Source organism: Xiphophorus couchianus, chromosome 2, assembly GCF_001444195.1.
Source record: "Xiphophorus couchianus chromosome 2, X_couchianus-1.0, whole genome shotgun sequence".
NCBI lineage: Eukaryota > Metazoa > Chordata > Actinopteri > Cyprinodontiformes > Poeciliidae > Xiphophorus > Xiphophorus couchianus.
In genome coordinates, this window is record NC_040229.1 from 26890689 (window position 1) to 26910913 (window position 20225).

At 40.9% G+C, this 20225-nt stretch overlaps 1 protein-coding gene across 16 annotated transcripts in view; it reads left to right on the forward strand.

Annotated features, from left to right (window-relative positions):
* The window catches only part of LOC114154305 (unconventional myosin-IXa-like), a 144472-nt gene that overhangs the window by 55525 nt on the left and 68722 nt on the right, over nt 1-20225 (forward strand). For all 16 annotated transcript variants that reach the window (XM_028033283.1, XM_028033340.1, XM_028033326.1 and 13 more), the window contains exons 3-4: nt 18234-18328; nt 18754-18816. In XM_028033283.1, the coding sequence (XP_027889084.1) occupies nt 18234-18328; nt 18754-18816 (158 nt within the window). The remainder of the gene's footprint in view (nt 1-18233; nt 18329-18753; nt 18817-20225) is intronic.

Below are 20225 nucleotides of genomic sequence, written 5' to 3' on the forward strand. Positions count from 1 at the left end.
TTGCTGTAGGAAGGGAGCGCTTGGATTATAGATTATTGTAATTTTATACTTCATAATTTGAGATGAGTTGTATATATTAGAAGGTGGTGTGAGTTTCATGTTCACTAATCTTTGTTGTTTTGCCTGAAAAATAATCTGCTCATCCTTAAAAAGTCTGAAATTCATGTATCTAAAATTAAGACATTAAAATGTCTTGAATATCATTAGGAAACATGTAAGTTGGCCTTAAATACGCTTTAATTATGTTTTAATTTTGTCATGACATGACTGTTTTGTATATTCGACGTATTTTATTTCTCCTGGTACTTTTCTGTCAGGCAAAAGTGTTGCACATATAGTGGCGATTCAGGCTACTGCTAACAGGCTGCTAATATACCCTTGCTAGCTAGCTTTTTTTCATCCAAAAGTGTAATTTATTGTGTTTGCTCACTTCTGTTGCTAACCTGTACAGTGCTATGTCAATTTTGTACAAAAAACTTTGGCACTTCTACAATATAAAATATGCTCTTTTCTTTTGTACGCTTCTGTCGTGATACAAGTCTTAAATTTCCTTCATAATGGCTTTTAAAAGAGTCTTAAAAAGTCTTAAATTTTATTTGGTGAAACTCTGGATCAGATTTATCCAAAGTATGAAGAAAAATAATAAGAAATATGACTCTTTTTTCCCCTTTGCCTTTGTGCATGGTTTGCCCTGGCATGCACACGTGTATGAAATTCCTCTCTCAGCTACTTACATTTCACTTGTCCACAGTACAACCAAGCCCCTATGAGGCTTAAGCTCATCGTAAATTATGCAGCAAACCGGCCCATGTTAGGAAAACCACTGAAGGGATGTAGCAGGCAGCCAGCAGGTAATGGATGTTATAAAAAATAACGGTGTCATTCATTTATCACATATGAGCTCAATAAATCTTGGTCTGCTCTGTGGTCCACTTTTCACTGGTTTAGGCAACTCCCTTGAATGATGTCTGAAAGATGAGTCAAAAATAACATTAATATAACATACGTCTTCTATTGTGACAGTTTCAAAAAGTACAAAATACAACATCATGGGCTGATTTCATGATTCATCAGTCCTATTTTTGCAATTTCTGATGATTCTGGATTTTTAAAAAGTGCTAGTTGCCAAGCAGCTTCCTGTTCGCGTGAGTGAGTCCGGCGGACATCTGCATCGAGTCTGCTTCAAGTGCAGAAATAACCCCAGGCAACATGAAACTGATACCGCACAACATGGTTAGCTGTTGTTTGTTAGCTGCAGCTAATTACAGCTGTTAGCTAACCAAAGTTTGGCTGGCTTTAGCTTTGGTTAGCTAGCAACATGTTTTTGCTAGCTAAACAAAGAGTGAGTGTATTATAGCCGATGCCACCGACTAGGCCTGTCGCGATAAACAATAAATCAATTAATTGCAGGATAAATTAAAACTTTCGACCTCATTTTAATTATCAGCTTTATTGTTTCTTCTGGACTTTTTCTCTTTCAGCTAAAGACACTGAATGAAAAAAGGCTCAACTCCGGTGCTCTCCACTGACCCTCCCTTCCTCATTTTACTTAGTGTAAAGCCCAGCGCAGACGGCACGATCTTAGAGCTGTCGGCCGATTGTCGGCCCATTTATAAAACCTGACAGATCACACATTAGCCGACAGAAATCCTAGGTATAACTGTTCCATCGGTTCGTTCCTGCCTTGTGGTGTCCAACAATGGGCACAAAATAATGGCTACAAGTTCAGTGAACTAATTTTAAAACCAGGCATTAATCAATGCTTTACTACAATCTACCTGCAATGCATGTGGCTAGTGTCAGCGTAAAGTCCTGACTGAATGAAAATCATTATAACCTATTTACGTCACGTTAACGAAGAACAGCTGAAAAGTTACAGGGTTTATCAACTGCGGTAGCAATTTCGCTCCAGCTGCTCCCCTTGTCATTTCTATATTCTTTGCATGTTGAATAAACATTAATGTTGTTTCCACATATCATCTCCAATGACCGCTGGACTTCAGGTTGTGCGGTGTCAGCTGTTTGGGATTCCCCTCTGTAACTTCCCCTCAGAAAGCCCGGAGGAGAATCCGCGCTTTCTGATTGGCTACCTGTCACATTCAACAGGTGTAGTTAAGCTCTCAGTCGGGGAAAAAACCCTGATTTGGATCGGAGACGATCTACCATAACACACCAAACACTACAGGATGATAGCGACAATCTTAGAACGACCAACAATCTAAGATTGTTGTAAGGGGAAAAATCGGGGCAAAAAATCGTGTAGTGTGAACTATTGCATCAGGTAGTCGATGTGCCCATCTTCTCTATTTAAATCTAATTATTACTGAAGGGCAACATAGTATACACACTTCATAACCTGCACTCTTTCACTTTGGCTTTATTTTTATTTTTTATTCAAGTGCGTTTTTTGTTAATGGAGACTGATAATCCTTTTTGTTTTTGGTTGTTTTGTTTATTTTGTTTATCAGCTCAAGTGTTAAATGTTCTTTTGAAAATAAAGTGTATCTAACTTTGGCAGGAAATCGCATGCGTTATTACGTCATTTCCATTAAATCAGTGTTAAAAGGTCTTCAAACAATATTATCGTTTATCGTAATAATTTTTGAGACAACTAATCGCTCAGCAAAATTTGTTATCATGACAGGCCTACCACCGACCAGCTAGCCATGAGGTTGAGCAGCTAAAAGCCGTTCCTCTGCCTACATCTCCCTGAATGCTGTGCTGTTCTGGATCGGAGTTGAGTGAAATAATAAAAATTCTGTTGGATGTATTTGCTATTGATATTGATAACGTGTCTGTCACAATAAATATTGATGTCGCTTCGCCCTAGCGACGAGGTTGCTAAGTTGGTAACAGTACTTTCTGTTGACCAAAGTTTCTTCAGTTTCTGTTAAGACAATAAATGAATGTAGATTAACTTAATTTAGTTACTTGTTACCAATTGAAGAAACCCATAAAAGCTGGATCAATTATTCAGTTTTTTCCAGTGTATTTTAGTTGCCTTGCTTTGAAATCCAGCCTCGCCGTGGTTTATTTGACTGTTTGGTTGAACCTTCACCGCTTTTGTCCAAACACCTGATCTAGATCTTGGTGACAACGATTGGACAAGCTCAGGGAGAGTGATGGGGACACGGGGGGATGATGGAAAAGTGGAAAAAGTGGATTATCAAATAATATCCTCTTTGCATTGTGTAACGATATTATCACCGCACCGTTTTTTGCCTAATATTGTGCAACCGTAATGTTTGGACCATCAAAACACACAAATCCTGAAGAGAAGAGCCTGATTTGACGCAGCAAGATTATTACGCCAACAATCACCATGACGATTCTGACCCCAGTACAACCTTAGCTGGGTTAAATCTCATAAAAACATCCCTCTAACTTCATTTGTTTTCAGCTTATTTCAACCGCATTCTATTAAGAGTCTAACGAAACCTAACCCCGAACACGATGGGAACGGCTTTACCCAGACGGCGCTTTGCTGCAGGGCACTACAGAAAGAAACATGGGAGCCTCACTCCTCCAGCCTGTGACCTTATTGCTCGTTCTCCGTGGGTTAAGAAGACATTGAAACGAAGGAAACCTCTATCTCGCACGTTATCTTCTTCACCATAAATGGAGGCCTGTCTCCAATGAGCAAGGGGCCACATCTGGATCCTGTTGGCCCCAGGACAGACAGACCCTGTAAAAACCTCCTCCCTCTGCAGCGGACTGTCAGCAGCCTCACCACTACTGTCAGTGGGGAGATGTGGGGGGAGAGAAAGGGAGTGGAAGAAAGAGATTAGGAGAGAGAGAGAAAAAGCTCAGAGGGGAGAGAGGGAAACATCAGCAGAAATCCAGAGGAGCGCAAGCAGGAGGGGGAAAAACTGAGGAGTGTCTGCAGCCGAGATGTTTCATTCTGCTGAAGTGAAAAGGAATGGGTTGTAGGTAGAGCTGCATAGCACATCAAAACACAGTTAACATGGCGGCATGTTTGCTCGCACGCAGTATTTAGTATTTCAAATGTCAAGCGTATCGAACTCTGCATGTTGGTGATGTTTTCAGGCAGATGGCAAGCTGCCTGAATAAAAAAACCAAAAAACTTCTGTTCTTTCCTCATTGGCGCTCATCAATGTTTCAGATTTTCAGAGTCATTTAAAGTGAAACCGCTGCTGAGGCAAAAGCTAAAATTGGAGAGTCGTGTACGGTGGGAATATACTGTCATCGCAATATCGGTGTGTGCAGTATTCACATCACAGAGGGCTGTTGGGAGTGGCCGATATTTCCCAAGAACTGAGACGTCCACACCGGACTCTGATGACCTTGTCCAAAATGCTGAAGGTCACAGAGTGATGGAAGCACAGATCAGATGGAGAGGAAAGAAGAAAATGAACGTATATGACGGCTGGCCAATATTACCACCAGAGCACCAATATCTGTCAGCCCTAGCAATACAAATAACTGAAAAATTGACCCAAAAAAACATTCTTAATTGTCAGCAAGATGTAAAGTCAACTCTTGAAAACTCATGTTTATTTCATGTTTTCAAGGATAGAAAAGTTGCGATGTTATTTTATTACAGTATTGTTCAGAGATCAGGTTGGTTTGGTTTCATATCTGAGCCTCACTAGAGCCACAAAACGTCTTTCGGTATTTACTCTGGTTATGTTTGTCTCCTATTATTTGTTGTTTATGAAACATTTACGTGCAATGACAACCGAAAACAGACTAAACATGTCAGGGAGCAAATTGTTTTTGTTCCCATTATCGGTTTGTGAATTTAATATTTCTTTTTAAGTGCCGGGCTTTTTTTTTACTGCGATTGTTCGCGAAACATGAAAGCCAGCTTTGGTGGCATACAGGTCTGTACAGATACAGGTCTGTATTTAATTGACCCTAATGAAATGTTTATTACTCCACCAGCTATTCACAGCTGGCTGTACCTCATCGTGTGTGTGTGTGTGTGTGTGTGTGTGTAGGTGTGTGTGTGTGTGTGTGTCTATTCTGTTCAGACCGTGTCTCATAAATCCCGATGCTTTGTAGTCTGTGTCTCTAGAACAAGGCTTCAAAATAAAAATAAAACAGAGATGTAGACCTTTCTACAACCCCTTTCTCCCTTTCTGCTTTTATCCAGCGCTCTGACATACCACAGCTTCTCCTTTTTTTTTTTTTTTGGCAAATCCCGACTGGAGCTGGGGAGTGCATGTGCGTGTGGGTGTGTGTTTGCAACTGGCGGTGGGCCCGTAACGCAGCACAGCCTGACTGACAGAGAGCGCAGCGCGGCCTGCGAGGCGGTGTGGGAAAATCCCACGACTCAGTGTGTTGAAGTGTTAATCCCTCGAGAGCTGGACTGCTGTGTGAAAGTGTGTGTGGTGCAGTGAGATGATTAATTTGGGTCACAGGAGTTTGGGAGTGTGTGCACGGTGTGTTTATGTTTGACTTTTGTAATGCAGCGTGGAGTCGTGTGCAATTCAAGAACAAATGGTTCAACTTAAGCTTTTTATGGCTTTGTTTACCAATTATACGATTCACCTACATTTTAGGCCAACTAATAATAATAATCAGATTTACTTGTTACGAGCAATTTTTTTTTTTTTACTCAACTGAAGAAAAATGTGAATTTCGACTTACATATGCAATCAGTAAAGTCAAAGATTTTAATTAATCAGTAATAAATAATAACTCAGCCACACTCGGTAAAGGAGAACTTTAAAGCTATTGGATAAAATATCTGTTGAAAACATATTTGCTATTTCATTAGCTCTAATCTGCTAATAACACAGCCAATTTTCATTTAGTGCCTTAGCTTTAGCTTTTTCCTAACTTTGAAAAAGTTTAGCGCACTTAGCTTCCCCTATTTTAGTTTGTGTGGATAAATGCTATAGCGCTAATTTTCTTGGCTGTTCTGTAAACTTTCAGGTGAATGAAGTTCGACATCTGCGTTGAAGTTTTGTTTCTCACTGTTAGGAATTGTTTAAGTTGCTATAGACGTTAACCTCGAAGCTTTTGGTCAAATGGTCAGCATTACACTTCAGATATAAACCTGAAACCAGGAGTTTCAAAGAGTCACTTCCTGAAGTTCAAACTGTTCATATTTGCCCCGTTGGGGGCAATTTAACACGTTGTGTCATTAACACATTTTTGGTATCTACATTGTTGAATTTACCGCTAGAGCAAAAGCTTCACCTAAACACAGTGTTGATTGAGTAATTTAGCGTTAGCGGAACTAGCACTTGTGACTAGTACTTTAGAGTTAGCAAAATTATCTGGGCTAGCTAGCAGTGCCAACCACTTCTAAATGAGGAGGAGAAGAAGACGACGATCAAATGATCTTTTTCCTCAAGTGTTGAAATTTACAGCTGACTATTGGCGTGATCACAGTGCAGTGATAGCAGAAGCTTCGAGGACTCAAGGCCTCCAAATGCGGGTCACGCTAACCGCTACGCCACCACGGCATGCCCTTATTGAACATGTAACTGAACATAAACCACTCCGGTTAGGTTATGAGCTCAGCATGGTGTCCTAATTTAAAACCACCTTCCTGGTTCAAAACAGGCATCTAGTTGCACCTTTGATGTCATTACGTGGAGCATCTGTATCAGGTTTCGTTCTTCTTTACAGCCAACTATTAAATAATAATGTTTACTAAGTTGGGCTGCACAGTGGCGCAGTTGGTAGCACTGTTGCCTTGCAGCAAGAAGGTCCTGGGTTCGATTCCCGGCCGGGGTCTTTCTGCATGGAGTTTGCATGTTCTCCCTGTGCGTGCGTGGGTTCTCTCCGGGTACTCCGGCTTCCTCCCACAGTCCAAAAACATGACTGTCAGGTCAATTGGTTTCTCTAAATTCTCCCTAGGTGTGAGTGTGTGTGTGAATGGTTGTTTGTCCTGTATGTCTCTGTGTTGCCCTGCGACAGACTGGCGACCTGTCCAGGGTGTACCCCGCCTCTCGCCCGGAACGTAGCTGGAGATAGGCACCAGCAACCCTCCCGACCCCATTAGGGACAAGGGTGAACAGAAAATGGATGGATGGATGGATGTTTACTAAGTTGATATCCGTCCAATCTGATTAAGCTAGCGCTATTCGGTGAAGAACATTTTTTCTGTAGTTATTCTATGGTTTTACACAAATAAGACACTAATGTCATGTACAGTGTGTTTGTAAGTTTACCTAGCTTTGAGAGTTGGTGTTACTTGGTAGCAGCTTAATGAATGCAGCAGATTGTTGCCTATTTTAATGAATCATTTTAATGAATTATTACTCTCCCATTTTGTCACATCCGGGTTCGTCTTTGTTTCTGCTTTTAAACATACACTCGCTTTCTTTATTTCTGTCCATAAATCATCCATTTTCATGGAAGAACATCTTCCAAAGCAGTTCTTCTAAGAAACAAAACCGTTGGCAACAATTACTTGATGAGCACCGAGAACAATCAGAATCGATTCATTCTGATTCTCCAGTTTTCAACTCTGCCTGTTAAAGTTACCAACAATAACCACACCTTGCGTATTTTTCCTTCTCATAGGTGCTCTTCATGTCTTCCATAAAGCAGGCAGCTAATGGTCTTGTCTTGTCCACAACTGGTCCATAAAGAGAGCTCTTAGGAGTTCTGCTGGACTGTTTTGTGGGGGGAAAAGGAAATGAGAAGCGATTTTTGAAATGATCTAAGTCGCTCCAGTATGCATGCAGGGAATTGAGCTTCCTGTTTGCTCCAACATACTGTCAGCATTTCAACACTTCGCTAAGCTGATTTAAACCCTAACATTCTTGGTGTTGCATTACTTGGCCGAAGCAGCATGCATCCAGATGGAGTCCAGCCTTCGCAGAGCGGAATAATGTGCTAACAGCATCCTAGCTAACATATGTCACTTTTTTTTTAAGCCACAGTAAATAATTTTTATTAAAAAATTTATTTTTTTTACATTTTTGTTAAAACTATCATCACATTGTGACAGTATAAAATGAGACAGATAATCTGTGCTCACACTGGGATGATTGACAGCGCTAAGACCCTCCCCCTGCCTCCGATTGGTTGTTTCTAACTAGCACTGGGAGAAGGGGGAGGAGCTTGATTTGTTTTTCCAGATTCTATTTCATACCAGATTGTCAAAACATAGACAGTTTTAACAAATATGTAAATATATATATATATATATATTATTTTTAAGATAAGATAAGATTTATTTGTCATCAACAGATTACAACGAGATTGAGATTTGCTCGACTCGAGTTAAGATGCAGGTTATGTGTATATACGTAATATACCAAGATAAAGAAATGAATAGTACAAAATGAGAAATAAACTTAGACATCAGAAGATGGTTGCAGCGCCCGGAGGTGTCGCAACAGAATTTACATTTTTAACAAAGTGGTGTCAAGAGCAGAAGTTCTTATGCCTTTGAATTTAGTGCCATCGGGTAAAAACTGTTTTTTAGGCGATTTGTCCTGGTTTTTATTGCTCTGTATCTCTTGCCTGATGGCAGCAGCTGGAAGAGACCATGGCCAGGGTGTGAAGAGTCATTTAAAATGTCCAAAACTTTCTTGTGGAGCCTGGAAGTGTAAATCTGCTCCATAGTGGGGAGGGGGCAGCCTATGGTTCTCTCTGCTGCCCCAACAACCCTCTGGAGCGCCTTCTTGTCCGCAGATGTGCTGCTGCCGTACCAGACACACAGACTGTATGTGAGCACACTCTCTATGGAGCAGTGATAGAAGGCCTGCAGCAGGTCTGAGGTCTGAGGTCTGAGGGGAGACGGTTCTTCTTGAGTATTCTCAGAAAGTACAGTCTCTGCTGTGCCTTCTTCAGCAACTCCTTGGTGTTGGAGCTCCAGGTTAGCTTGTCCTCCAACTCCATGCCCAGAAACCTGAACACTGGGACCCTCTCCACACAGGTCCCACTGATGGTGAGAGGCTTAATAGACGTTATACACTGCAGGTTTAAATCTGTGCCAAAAATAAGACACTGGTGTCGGTGACAACACAGTCACTCATTCCTGCTGTTTTCTGGTTGTCACAACTGTTGTCAGAGCAATGCTGAGACGATCGGCGCTCCTGCAGAGCCCAGAGCCAAGCGTGTACGACATAATTACCCGAACCATTGAGCCAACGTTAGCCGTCTCTCTTCCGGTTCCCGTGGAGACAGAGAAGGAACCAGTTCGCATTTGCAGAGACGCATTCCCCTGTACCCTGCGCGTGTTACCCTCCGGTGATTCAGACCTTACCATGCAGCAGTTAGTTGGTGCTGAAAACCACAAATGCTCCTTGCACCTGCTGAAAGTATCGGCAGATAGGGTTGATGCAGGAAGTGAATGCTGACGGTTATTTCTGACAGACCTGACTCAGGAGGAAACCCCTTGAATGATAAGAGGGGCTGACATGGAAAGTCCACATAATAATTATTATATATTTTTAATGTTTTGCATTTTAACTCTCTGCAAAAAGTTGTTTTTACTTTAAAAAGACCCACCTATAAAAGCACAGTCCTTAAATTTTTAATGAGATCAGGACTGTTGCATAATTAAAATGTTAGCCTGCTTTATCCATTTCCAAACCGCTGTTGTCGAGTTTTGGTAGCTTTTCATTTGAGGCTTGGTTGAGCCTTTTAAAGCTGCAACATGCTTCTACCACAAGCCCTGATGAGTTTGTGAAGTTATAACTGCAACTATAAATACATATCATAGTCCAGTACTGGTGTTAGGGATGCCTGATGTATCAGTTATTACAGCCGGAACCCAGCGATCTGAAACCTGGGTGTAGTGATGAACTTTGACCTGAACCCTCAGAGACGCATAAACACAGTAACAAAATCAGCCTTCTAGCACCTGAAGAACATTTCTAGGACAAGATCTAGACTTTAGTCGCATTGATTGACAACCTGTTCAAAGTTGCTTTTGATTTCTATTAAGTGAAACATTGATCAGCATATTTGATGTTTGATTGAATGTAAAGTCCGTTGCTTATTTCACAGTTGGTTGCTGTGTGACGTTTTTGTAAAGCACTTTGAACTGCCTTGTTGATGAAATCTTCAACATACATGAACTTTTTTCACGTCTTTATCGGCCCCATAAGTCAAACTGGGTCGATATTAATAATCGATGATTATTTCCGTCTTGCTATTGTTTGTAGTTGGGTTTCTGGAGGGTGCTTGACTTGTGGGGTTTCTGTGGGCATGTTACAGCAGTAATGATGCAACTCAGGATTGTTAGGTGTTTAATGTCAGCTGTGTTTGTTTGTTTTTTTTACAGTTTGAACTTATAGAGAAATGTATAACATCAGTAATAACAGGATTTGATATTGACCATAACAGTAATATTAATATTGGATATCGGTATTGGCCCAAATTTTTATATTGGTGCATTTCTAGTTCTTTAGGCTTAGATAATCACGGCCAATGACGATCTCTGATGGCTGTCATTAAAAACAACGAGCTCCTCCAATACATTTCCTCTTTTCTCCTGCTAATTTAAAAGCTATACTAACACCCTGCTCTGCTTCTCTCCTCTAGATTATTAATGTTTTAGTAAAGCGCCCTCTAATGCAAACGCAGTAAGCCTCTAGTAGTTTACAGGCGTATCTGCTGCATCCTGAGCCAGTGTCAGGATGGCGGCCAGTTTTAAGCTAAGTTGTGGTTAAATTAAGCAATAAATCCTGGTCTGTCTCTCAGCTGGACGGTACAGAGCAGGATTCTTTTTTCCCTCTCTCTCTTTCTTTCTTCTCTTTTTTAAATTCAGCACCGCTCATTAGGCCCTGACGTTAAGTACCCATGCTTACCGCATGAAGCATTCCTCCTGTGCAGTTGTGTCACCTAATGGCATGTTGAGAAAAGCATTTTCAGCCGGCGAGTGAAAACCACACGTAGGATCTGGAACAGACTGGTTCTCGGAAAGCTGAAACCAAACCGGAGGGTCGATTCTTGTCGCCGATTACGTTTTGATGCAGTGATACCAGGACTGGGTTCACGTCATGCTCGGCATCCAGGAGACAGAAGGTTTTTTCTTTGTTTTTGGATCGGCGTTAAATGTCTGTGAAGGACGAGTCTAGATGTAAGCTGTGAAAGAGAAGGGAAGCGCAATCCACCGGTACGCCGGTCGATGACCACGATCATCTACACAATGTCAAATGTTGCAAATCTTTTCCGATCCTGTCCCACAGTTTCATCTGTTTGTTTACATGTATAAACTGCCAGACGAGAAGTTCCCAGCAGGATTGATGAGATGTGTTGCATGATTCAGAAATGGAGTGGAAAGTTTTGTGTGAATATTGTGATGAAGTGAAACCAGGTTTTGACTTGTGGTTTTTATACCAGCTAACTGCATAGTTGAGGGTTTACAGATATTCAGGTTGCACTGTGTCAAAATCAGCATTCAAGTTGAGCGAGAACTTGAGCTCAGTTTCTGTTAAAGATGCTCCGATCCAATATTAATATCTGTATTGGTGCCGATATTGATCATTCTCAGGAAGATCAAAGTTCCTGTTCCATAAGGGCAGATCTATTCAGTCTAATTCTATGCTTTGTGCTCTTAACGTCATGCTTTATCGTTTGTTTTACATTACATTTAAAATAACTAACTGCACTTTCTGAACCATTTGAAAGAAGGTTTGCTGCAGATTATTTGCACGTGTTTGACCAACGTAGTCAACCTTTTGTTTTTGTCTGTTTCCATTTTTAAACTTCTGTCTGCACCGACTGAGCAAATTAAAGTTGTTTTTACATGTTTGACCAAAACCTGTGAAGCCACTGGTGTATTTATGTGTGCTGTACTGTGACAGACGTGTCTATAAGCACCTGTTATGCTGAGCATTTCCAAATCTGACTTCATACCTAGAGGTCAGGCTTGGCGAACACCCTCCCCCTCTCCACTGCACATTCCTGCTCCGTTTTTCCCAGCGTGCCCTGAAGCCCAGCTGCACCTGCTAGCAGAGAACATGATGTGATGTCATCTCGCTGCATGCCACTGTGGAAGAAGTGAGGTGCCACGGAAAACAAATATCCGTGGCACCACAAGGACGACCCTCCTGGGAAATTCACACATTTATTCTGAAAAGTCTGATCATTCCTGCGGCTCCGGTAGTTGAGCTGCGAACTGCTTTCACCAGTTATCCGTTCTGATTTAGCAGCAGCCTGCATTAATAAATAAAGTCGCGATTTAATTTCTCTCTGCGTGATATTTGCCTTGGAAGTCATCGCTCCGGTCTTGGAATAAGGACCGTCCATTTTCCAGTAACGAGTTGGAAAAGTCTTTTGGATTTTCTAAGTGTTGCGTTCAATTAAAATTTTAAGAAAAAAAAAAAAAAAACTATCTAGAGACAGTGTTATTCACACTGGCTTCATTATTTTTCCGTACTGCAGAGTGCTGTGTTACTGATTTAATTTGGTAAAAGCCAACAGAAGTGCAATTAGACGGTTTATTTTTGCAGCTTTTACTAGACTTTACCCACACGGCAGCCATATTGGATTTGAGGTGGATTTGTGGGTACAACTCTGACCTCAGGGAGAAACCAGCTGGGCTTTTTTTATTCTTGTTTGAATATTCTTACTTCAGTGTACAAATGTGGTTTTGATGGATACGTTTTTTTTTCGTCCTTTTGTGATAAAATTGGTCACTGTTGGAGAAAATTTAAATGTAAACATAGAAAAAGTAAAACAATACCAAGCAATTCTTTATCAGTGTGTGTCCATAACAGTTACTACATGCCCATTTTTATATCATCTGCATCGTTGCACTCTTGAAGGTTTTCCTGACCAGTAGTGAGTTTTGGTTTTCTTTAAGGTCTGACCTCCTGTTCTGCTACTTTTATTGGCTGTAATTCCTCTGATTTATTTGCTGAACAAACAGAAGTCCAACATGCTCCTATTTTTAGCACCAATGTGTCATCGCAACAACTAAACTTAGCGAGGAATTTAATACCCCCGAGGAATCCTCAGTAATTGGCTCTTTCTTTATTTGTACACCACTTAACTCTGCCTGCAGGGCAGACGAGCACCGAGCAGTGGAAAGTATCGACCCGGCCGATTAACCTGGGTCAGCTCAGAATAAACTGTCACGGAGCAGCTCAACACATTTTTGAGAGACAAAAAAAAAAAAAACCTCCCTTCTTTGATCAGACATAATCTCTTAAAAACATTTTTCTGTGTAATCCTGCATCATTTTCAGCTCAACCTCAGAAAGGAGAAACTCATTAGTTCCCTTGTTGCGATTAAGATTTTTTTTTTCTTGCGCCGTGCGTGACGAATGATTTCCTCAATAAGGATTTCTCTCATAAACGCAGGCAATTAAGCTGTCAGAGGTGCAGCTTTGTGTGTCTGTCTGATCCATATCAACAGCGTAACGTTGCAGCTGACTGCAATCGTGCTAAAATTGTTAAATGAGGCGGCAAATGTGGTTAGCATCTCTATGCAGAACTGCGGCATTAAATTTACTGTACATGTGAAGCTCTTTGCTGCTCGTACTTGAAGACAGCAAAGTTGCTCTTTCGCTGTATTAGCTAAATGCAAATGTATTGCTAGCATTGTTAGCATGAAAGGCTAGCTAAAGAAACCGAGTGTGACCAAAATTAGGTTGCGGCTGTAAAATTTGGTCTTGAGTATTGATGTTAATTTTGCTGAAACTTATAAATACATTTGGAAAACAAAAGCATAATAAGCCTGCGTATAAATATCACAGCGTAATTAAACAGCAGAGAAGGTGTGATTTTCACATTGACACCTATTTTGTGGGGCTGGGGAGGGGAGGAAAAACTGCTTAGGGTCACCAGAAATGGTATGTCTGTGTGAACAAGAGGCACAAACGGCTAATAACATTACTGTTTCACAAAAAAATCTTTAAAATTGTGTGGACAGACCTTAATTTGACAAAAACACCTCATTGGAATTAATCATTTATTAAACATGACTGTATCACTTTTATTATTATTCTCTCTATGGAGCAACAATATAAAATAAGCTAATCTAATATTTGCTAGCTTGCAGTTAGCGGCTAAACAGACATTGGCTTAACTTGCAGACCATGAAGGTTATAAAGAAAACAAGACTTGTGAATAACAAAGTGCAAGTGAAGCAATAAAGACGTTCTGCAGCAGTTGTAGCACGACGTCAAACAAGTAATCCACCATCACTGCTATGTATGTTTGGGCTTTAGGCAAGTTAAAGGTTGGGCTAATACATTAGCATTTTCACAAAAGAGGCGTTTTCACTCAAATTTTTCATTCTGGAACCCGTCTAGCAAAAACTAAAAAAAGTCCCTTGAAGTCCCATTTCCTTTTGGACAGGGGGCACAAATAGTTAAAACGTTTCTTGTTTCAGAAAAAAGTTCTTACGTTTGCCTTAATCTGACAAAAAGGCCTCTTTGGAAAGAATAATTAATTGAATATATGACTGTATAGCTTTTAACATTCTTCTCTTGCGACTCTCTAGTATTAGCTAGTTATTTGCTCAGGTAACTAAGTAGCGGTTAGCGGCTAAACAGACATTGGCTTAGCTTGTAGACTGTGAAGATGTGAAACATATAATCTTGGTGAGAGTGGTGGGAATCGCTTGTATAGTTTTCACACCATTCAGCCCATATCCACATAGAGTGTAAGGAGGAGTCCCATAAAACACCGTACATTTGCTCTGAGGTCCCTGTTACATGCTAAAGGCAGCTAGCCAAGCAGATGTTTGGACACATAGTAGTTTCTCAAAGTATCATAGAGATTTATGAGGGCAGGGATGTTCAGCAGCTGAATGAGACAGAAATGACTATGAAACAGGGTGAAGCAGAGGAAGGATAAACCAGGTGATACATATTAATATTTAAGCCCAACAAAGCCGACCTGCTAATGCTAATAAAAGGGGATGTTTTCTGTCTGGGTCCCCCTGTCCTGTAAGCTCTAACACTTGAGCATCACTCGCTTCCTGAGGATGATGACCTCGGGTTTCTGCAGCTGTGGAGGAAACAGCAGGCTAACGTAATGTGACAGCGTGGAAAGAGCCCTCAGGGCGATACCAGCACAAAAGCTGCATACATTAGCATAACGTCGGTGTGAGGTTCTTATGCAAATATTAGGAGACGGGCGCATTTTCATGACACATTTATGCCTTTAGGTGCAATGTATTTGGATCATTAAAAACATCTGCATCTTTAATGCGTTGATAGAAACTTATTTTTAACACCTATAAGTATTTCATTTCAGATACTGTCTCACCACAAATGTAGGATTGTTTTAGTTTGTGGCATAAAATCATATTTTAAACATTAAAAAAAAAACCTATTGAGTCTTTCAAGGGTTAGAAATGTTTGGAAAAAGAAATGTCATCCACCCCTCGGGCCTTTCGTGTTCCTGGTTGTTTTCTCGAGGCATGGGAGCAGGCATAAATCAAACTTCTCATGTACAATATCTATCTCAGCAGTTTCTTTGGAAGACGGTTCCTTATTGCATGCAGGTTTTTACGTGTCACATCAGCTCGACGAGCCACTTTTAAATGGGAGTCATCTGTACATCTGTGCCGCACGACAGGCTTGGCGCAGATTAAGTTTCAATGAACACATCTGGGTTGTAATAAGAGGCTAGTTAGTTTGGCATATCACAGGTTTAAGTGTTCTGTCTTTTTCATGTCTTAAATAAACCAAAACGACGACATGCTGTTGCTGCACCACTTGATGTATAAAAAAAAAGCACTATGAAGGTTGTTAGTTCTGCCAAGATTTCTAGTTTTCTTGTTTTTTTCACGAGATAATCCATTCATTTACTCTTCAGTCGCAGATTTATGGTTCTGATTTATTTTCACCAAACAGAAGATGACCAGGGTCATTGTTGCGTTTATTATGAACCAAAAAGGCTAACTCTGGTCCGCCTAAAAACCCAACTGTTGGTTTGGCTGAAGTGAACTGTGGTTCGGTTTGAAGGCTTACGTGAACACCGTGCGGACCGGAGACTGCTCCAAAAGCAGGAAGCAGGACTACAACACAGGGCATTCTGGGAAAATACAACCAAAACAAACATCCTAGCATTAAATGGCTAGTGGTGTTTTTGCCACAAACATAAAATAAATCGTTCTACGGCTAAAATCTGACGCCACTCAACTTCTTTTTCTGAGGTTTTCATGACGTTTTCTTTAGTAGTTCCTGGTGCAGCGCCTCCACAGGTGAGGAGGGGAACAGGTTTTTCAAGAAGTTTTTCATTTGACCCAGAGCAGAGTGAAAGCGAACTACACCAACTGAAAATGTACCAAATGTTACAATTTTCGTCCCCAATCAAACAGAGTATATCAGACTAACGTGTGAAAACACCTTAAATTTCCCTCCTTGAATTGTTGTGAAGACATGACTGTTTGTCTCAGGTGTTCACTCTGTGATGCCCACTGGAGACAGAAATACGCAGCTCTAGGTGATGATGCTTTCAGACGGACCTTCTCTTTTTTTAATAGCCCTTGAATAAACTTTGGAAACATGGAGTTTCAGGACAGGAGAAAGCATCAATGTCCCGACCTCCAAACTCCTGAATGCTCCCGGGATGTTCCTCACCCTGAGCCTACACACACAGTGTGTGTTTTCCTGCGCTGTGGTCACAGCAGGTGTTGACCATGAAGCAGAGCTCCACTCTAAATCATCCAGGCTCTGCCGCCCTCCTCATTAATCTCCTTCCCACTCGCAGAGAATGCACACAGACCCACTGCTACAGCGGCGCACGTGCGCGATGGGCCGCGTTTCTTTAAGGTCCGTGTTTTTACTTAGGGGCTCACACACCGAGCCGGCGGTGGTTTGATGAATTCAGGAAATGGATTTTCCCCGAAACTAAAAATGGAGATATTTAGCCACAGAGGGGCTCCTGCATCCAGAGGTGATTGAGTTTGGCTTTTCATTTTGGATGGTTGCTCCACCTTGGTTGCTCTTTTTGATCCCATGTTTGTGTTTGAGTTTGTCGATCTCAGGTCAGCTTGACCACAGATATTCAGATTAAAAAAAAGAAGAGAGAAATGAATTTTCACAATGTCATAATTTTTTTTTTTTTTACAAAATCTGCGATAAGATTGCTTTAAAAAAAAAGATATTTAGAAAGATTTTACATAAAATCAAGAAAGCTATGGAAAACATTCAGCATCCTCGTCATGAGACCGTCTTCGGTCAGAGGCTTCTTCAAATTTGCTGTGATACAGTCTGCTACAGGAGATCCTTCCTGCACACAGCAAACAAATTAAAACAATATCATAAATGACACAAGAAATACAAAAAGTATACCAAATCAATAAAAATACATAACAATGTAAGAAATAATAAAGTAGTAAGAAAAATAATAACAAAAAGAAAAAACTTGATTAGAAACAGAACATGCGTGGTCCTCACAATTTCCTTGGTTTCTGTCACCTGTTTTGTTGACCTGAATGTGTGTCAGGTTCTGCTGGTGTTCTCCAGGGTTTTATTATTATTTTCCCTTGGTAATGAATCAGATCAAAGCTGGATTCAGCGGCAGGTTTTCCTTTCATTAACCGAGTTGTTCCAGCCTCTCTGTGTTTCTGCTGCTTGTTATTTAGGCAGAAGGCCAGGTTTATATCATCTTTGATGCCAAAACGCTTGTATTCCTATTAAAGTTGTGCCTTTTCTGGTTCTCTTCTTAACTTTTTTTTTTATTCCTCCCCCCGTTCTTTTTCTTCTGACTTTCTTCTCTTTATATTTTCCGTTTGTCTATTAAATCTCTTTGTTTTCCAGCTCCATTCCTGCCCTGATTTCCTTCCTTCTGCTGTTTTGTTCAAAGCTTTTATACCCAACAGATAATGTTTTCCCCTCGCCTCGTTTCTCTTTCTTCTCGTTGTCGTCTCTCACCCCAGCGGGCCCCATTGCTCTGCTAACGAGAATACGAATGAGTCCCCCAGGGGCCCGTAATGATGGGCTCTCTCCGTTGGTCTGCGTCGCAGCAGAAATGCCCACCATGAGGAACGCCTGTGTCTGTTTTCAGCTGCGCTCCGTTTGCCTTCGCAGGAATTTGGCAGCTCAGAGTGTGTGTGTGTGTGTGTGTGTGTGTGTGTGTGTGTGTGTGTGTGTGTGTGTCTCCAGACCTTTTCCTGCACCTCCTGACCTCTGATGGAGTGTAATGATTGGTAGCCTTTCTCTCATTTATCACATAAATATTCACTGTTCCTGACGTCTGAATATTACGGTTTAAAGATCATTTCTCTGGTTTCTTGTGTTGGTTGAATGAAGACAGAGCCGTGCTGGGATTCTTTACCTGTGTCACTTGAGCACTTTTTTTATTTAAAAACCCAATGTTTTATTTCCTGCACAGGCTTTTGGGAACGCCAAGACGGCGCACAACAACAACTCCAGCCGCTTCGGGAAATTCATCCAGGTCAACTACCAGGAGAGCGGCACCGTCAGAGGGTAAGAGTGGAAGGAAACCACAAAAACCTCCATGTGTTTTATTGGGATTTTTGTGATCGACCAACATAAAGCAGTGCACAATTTTATTAAAATTTGGGTTTAGTAAAAAGCATGCTTAGAGATTATTTTCAAAAGATATTTTTAATCTGAGAAGATTGAAACGAGCCTCGACGGAGCACCGGTGGCGAAGCGATGACATTTTATTACTAATTTCACTGTCGTGTCTTTATGCAAAGACAGTAGAAGAAGTCTAAGGCTAACAGGCATCAAAGTTCACCGGTGTGTAAAAAATCTACACAGTACAATCCGTTCTTTTATTTTCAGCTTGATTTCTAATCAGATAATCAGCAATTTTATCACATAATCCAATTTATCCAGACTCTGTTAATTGTATCTGGGGTTTTTTGTGTTTTTGTTTTTTTCAGAGCTTATGTGGAGAAATATCTGCTGGAGAAATCCCGCCTGGTGTACCAGGAGCACAACGAGAGGTGAGCGAATTCAACGCCCCTCGTCTTTTTCATCAGGGTGAAGACTAAAACTGATATGTTTTTAAAATGATCAGGCACCAAGTTGTGTCTGTGCACAAAATCAAATCAGAAACTGATTTTCTCTTATAATTGTTTGTATTTATTTTACAAATCTGTGACTCTGTGGTTTCCGGGATTGCAATACCCATCTGGCGCCAGTAGGTGGTGATTGTCGACATTAACCTCATTGACATTCAATAGAAGAAGATTATATATTACTTATTGTAAACAAATGGGAAACAAATTGGATAGTTTTCGTGAAAATCTTTAACTTTGTTTCTAAAAACTGTAAGTACGCTTTAAAAGACGCTTTTAAAGCAGAAAAAAATAAAAAGAGTGTTTTTGATAAATCTCCAGGTTAGCTGAAGTGACATAACTTTGAACAGTTTTCCACTTACTTTGGACGCACTCAAACATAAGCTTGTCTCGGGCTAAATCAGCTCCGGCGCTCTGAGCACCACCTGTGTTCACGTCCCTGAAGTCGTTTTTCCTCCAGGTAACACGATGACATAACCTCCGTGTCACCCTCAGCTGTCCAGAAATCACAATGAAAGTAAGCCGTCCTTTGGGGAATCTAGCTGTGTGTCCATGTTTTACCACAGGTCAACAAATAACTCTAACCCCAACCGAGTGAAGGGTTTCTGTTTCACCTCGACGACAGGCCGTGGTAGCCATATTGATAGGGTGGAAACGGGAGACGGGACCTCGCACACAGGTCGGGAGGGGATCGAGCGATGGGATGATAAACTGCAAACTGTCTTAAATCTTAAGTCTTTCGCACATTGCCTCTGAGTGACCCCCAGTGTATGGAAAGAACAAATACTGGGGAGGACATGATCAGGGCGAAGGCTAAGCTGCCGTCAGAAACTGGGTCAAGTACATCATCACACTGGAAAATGAAGGTTCTGTCTGCAGTCGGCATACTTTGTAGGTTTTCCCTTCTGGAGTATTATTAATAAAGTCAGGATAAACTGGCTGCAGAGAATGAATTTATGACTACAAAGTGTTTTCCCCTTGAATTTTTTTATTTTTTTGCCACACTTGCCAATCTCCACAAAGGAACAGCTTCAACAATTACAGATATAAACGTCATGTGTATGTTATTATCCCACTGCTGTTAGCACGATCTTTCAAAAATCCCTCAGAGAGAACCAGAGCATCTCGTCTGTCATTTTATACCTAAATATCTTAGTATTTATAAAGACAGAAATCTATTTGCAATGTGACCAAACCGCCTATTGCGCCGCCATTTTTGTGAGCATGTGAATTCACTGATAATGGACTGGACTTGTAGCTAAAAGCAACAATTTCTTGTTGTGTTGAATTCTCCACCAGAATGTGAAAAGTGTTTTTATAAATAACTATGTCAA